Source organism: Charadrius vociferus, unplaced genomic scaffold, assembly GCF_000708025.1.
Source record: "Charadrius vociferus isolate BGI_N301 unplaced genomic scaffold, ASM70802v2 scaffold132, whole genome shotgun sequence".
Taxonomy (NCBI): domain Eukaryota; kingdom Metazoa; phylum Chordata; class Aves; order Charadriiformes; family Charadriidae; genus Charadrius; species Charadrius vociferus.
The window spans coordinates 573798-577035 of NW_009647028.1; the positions used below are offsets into that span (position 1 = coordinate 573798).

Consider the following 3238-nt stretch of genomic DNA (forward strand, 5'->3'; position numbering starts at 1 on the left):
AGGTCCCCTGCGCCGCTGCCATCAGGGCTGCCTGCTGCTGCATGATCTTAAGGAAATAAAGGGGGGGAAAGGGGGAAATGGAGCGAGAGGCAGAGAGACAAGGGGGGGAGAGGGGAGGATAAACTAGCATCTCCCCTCTGCACCCGCGCATGGGGGCTCGGAGGGATAAATGCCACCCGCTGCCAGACCCGGCGACAGGAGGAGGTCTGTGTGATGCTGAAAAAGGTGATATATGGGGCCGCTGTGCCCTACAGCCACGCCACCCTCACTTGGGGGGACTGAAACCCTCTGTTGTGCCCCAAAACGGAGATACACCAACCCTGTTGGGCATCTGCACCCTCTGGCACTGGTACAATCCCACAAAGGCTTTCACAGGCAAAAACACCCCTCCCCAATGGCAGGGCTCCCCAAAAACCCCCAGGTCCCGGCTGCTGCCAGCTCCTACCGCTTGCGTATAGGCCCCGTAGGCGCCAAACTGGATGGTCATGGGGTTGAAGATGCCCAGCTGCCCCGCCATCTGATGCATCCGTCGCAGGGTCCTCTCCTTATCCGTGTCCGCAAACTTCACCACCAGGCTGGAGGAGGCACCCTGAGACGGGGGGAAGATGGGGCTGACGGTGGGGTCCCAGCCGTGCCCGTAAAAACGTCTCCTTGCTCCGGGGAGGGACCCGCTGGCTCGCAAGCAGCTGCAGCATCCTCAGCCCCGGCGATACTGCCCGGCTTGGCAGCAGCAACCAGCAATCGATGCGAGGTTTAATTATAGCCGGCTTTTCTCCCCCGGCGGCGGCTCCCTGACCTCTGTTTCCTTTCCCCCCCCACTCCTCGTTCACAATTTTGACCTTCGGCGTTAATTAAACAGCCCCTTTCTCCAGCGCAGAGGGAATTAGCTCCGCGCGCCCACCCCCGGGGGGCTCAGCACCCAGGCAGGGACGAACCTCACAGTGATCTGGCCGACAAATTGCCGGTCCGTGGGATTTTGATCCAATTAGACAGAGGATCAAATTAGGCGGTGATTGGATTATGCAGGCAGCATGGGGCCGAACGGGGCAGGGCAAGAGGCAGGCACTTACCGGCATGGTTTGGCTGCCGTGCAGGCTGTTGATGGCAGCCTGCGCCTCGGCGTGGCTGCCGTATTTCACAAAGGCACAACCTAAGGGCAGAGAGGGGACAAGGGAGGGGACAGATTCAGCCACTGCAGGAGCCAGCGCTGCCCGGCCGGCGGCTCCCGCCCTCCGTGGGTCCTGGCGGCCCGTGGGGTGCTCACTCGGCTCCCCAAAGCCCACCTTTGCTGGCTCCATCGGGCCCTCGGAGGATGGTGCACTCCTCGATCTGGCCGAAGGGTTCAAAGAGGCGCCGGACGTCGTCCTCGCTCTGCTGCTTCCCCAGCATGCCCACAAAGAGCTTCCTGTCTTCTAAAAACAAAACCGAGCCCCTCAGAGAACAGGATGCCACTCATCCCCCCCGTCCCCTCATCCCTGGTTCACAAACAGTGTGCGGAGGGGAAAGAGCCGAGCGACACCGCAGCCCGGGGAGGGAGCGACGCCGATCCGGCGGCAAAGACACAAGGTTTATCACCTCCATCCTACAAAATGCTCGGATTGGGAAAAACCTCTCCTGCAAGGAAATCACCTAGGGGTGAAGCCGGGAGAGCTGGCTCCCACTTCAAGGACCAGAGCTGGGGCTTTTCCCAGGGATGGAGGAGCCGGCTCCCCTGGCATCGATGTGGGATTCAGCTGGGAAACAAAGAGAGCCCACGAGCCCGCAAAACAGCGGCGATTGGCTTCATATGATTGGCTCGCAGAATAACCCACAGCCTCCGGCCATGCCCAGGGGACATAAATAACCCAAACACGAGGGAAGAGAGAGTAAATAATGAGAATCTCATGATTATTACCAGCATCTGTCTTGCGCAGCCACGCGCTCCCACCGTGCGCTAATGGCATTTGACAAAGAAAATAAGGTACCCTGTCAAGAGCGTTGCCGGGGAAATAAATAAATAATGGCAGGAGACGATTAATGCTCTGTCCGTTAAGGTACCGGGAAAATTAGTTAAGGGAATAGGGCTCGTGTGTTGTCTAGTTAAACATAAACCATCTCCCGGCGAAGGCGGCCGGGGGGAACGGGCTTGGTGGCCGAGCAACGCCTCCTGGGCGAGGGGGACGGAGCCGGGCGCCTGAGCTCGCCCATCGATTTTTAATCCTTCACCAATTACGCTCGGTAAGTGGGTAATTTATTTGCTGGGTCCCTCCGGGACGTGCCAGCACCAGCTTGCACCATGTTTAATAACGTGTTTTGAATAGGGGGATGTCTACCCCGGCCATCCCGCCGAGGGCAGGTGGCCCCATGCGAGCGTCCGACTGCGCCTACGTGCCCAGAGCTCACTAGTGGCACTGGGAACATCGTGGGGGTTTTGATCTGATTCGTGCAATTTTGCCCAAATTATCGACTAAGCCTGGAAACGTCCATGGAGAATGTGGGGAGGGTCAGCGGTTTCTGTCTGGGAGTGGGAGGGGGCTCAGGCCACGCGTGGCCAAGTCCTGCACCCGGACTCTGCTGGAGGCCCCCCCGCAAGCAGCTCTGGGCGGGCAATTAGGTTGATTGATAGACGAAAGAGCTGAGGGAGAGCAGCTGGCTGGCAGTCTGCCCGATATGATGTCAGGACGTTCATGGTATGACATCAAGATGTTCGTGTATGACATCGGGACGTTCTTGGTATGATGTCAGGGTGTTGCCGGCATGACATCAGGATGGTCCCCCCAGCCAACCAGGCGGGGAGAGACGGGATCATGTTTGCTCTGTGCTCTGGTTTGGATGTCACCAGCAAAGGCAGCTCCTTCCACGAGGTTCTCCGCAAACAAACCTCCCCGCAGCAGCCCCTGTGATGCCGCTATGTCCCCTGTCACCCCCCCAGGTGGCCCTGTGCCCCCCTGCCCGCGCGGGGCAACCGGGAAAGGGGGGACATACCTCCTCGGCCCTCGCTGTCGGCCGGTTTCACCTGGATGGGACGGTTCATCTGCAAGACACAAGCGGGAGTGGGTGGTCAGTGGCAGTGCCGTGTTCCCCCCAAACTCTCTCCACGGGGCACAGCAAGATTTGGCCCCAGGCTGGCACAGGGGAAGGGGACAGGGAAGGACCTGCATGAACAGAACCCGGGCTCGCAGCCACACCGAACTGGGGATGCCACGGGCAGAGGGCGATGCTACGGCCCCGGGGACGGGTACCCGGTGCCGCAGGCACC

General features: G+C 60.1%; 1 protein-coding gene across 1 annotated transcript in view; it reads right to left on the reverse strand.

The window, feature by feature from the left end:
• Positions 1-3013, reverse strand: part of CELF6 (CUGBP, Elav-like family member 6) — a 6495-nt gene extending 3482 nt beyond the window's left edge. Inside the window, exons 1-5 of the mRNA XM_009895574.1 lie at positions 2965-3013; positions 1284-1412; positions 1071-1150; positions 446-589; positions 5-46 (exon numbers count right to left, since the gene is read on the reverse strand). Of these exons, the coding sequence (XP_009893876.1) occupies positions 5-46; positions 446-589; positions 1071-1150; positions 1284-1412; positions 2965-3013 (444 nt within the window). The remainder of the gene's footprint in view (positions 1-4; positions 47-445; positions 590-1070; positions 1151-1283; positions 1413-2964) is intronic.
• Positions 3014-3238: the final 225 nt, after the last annotated feature.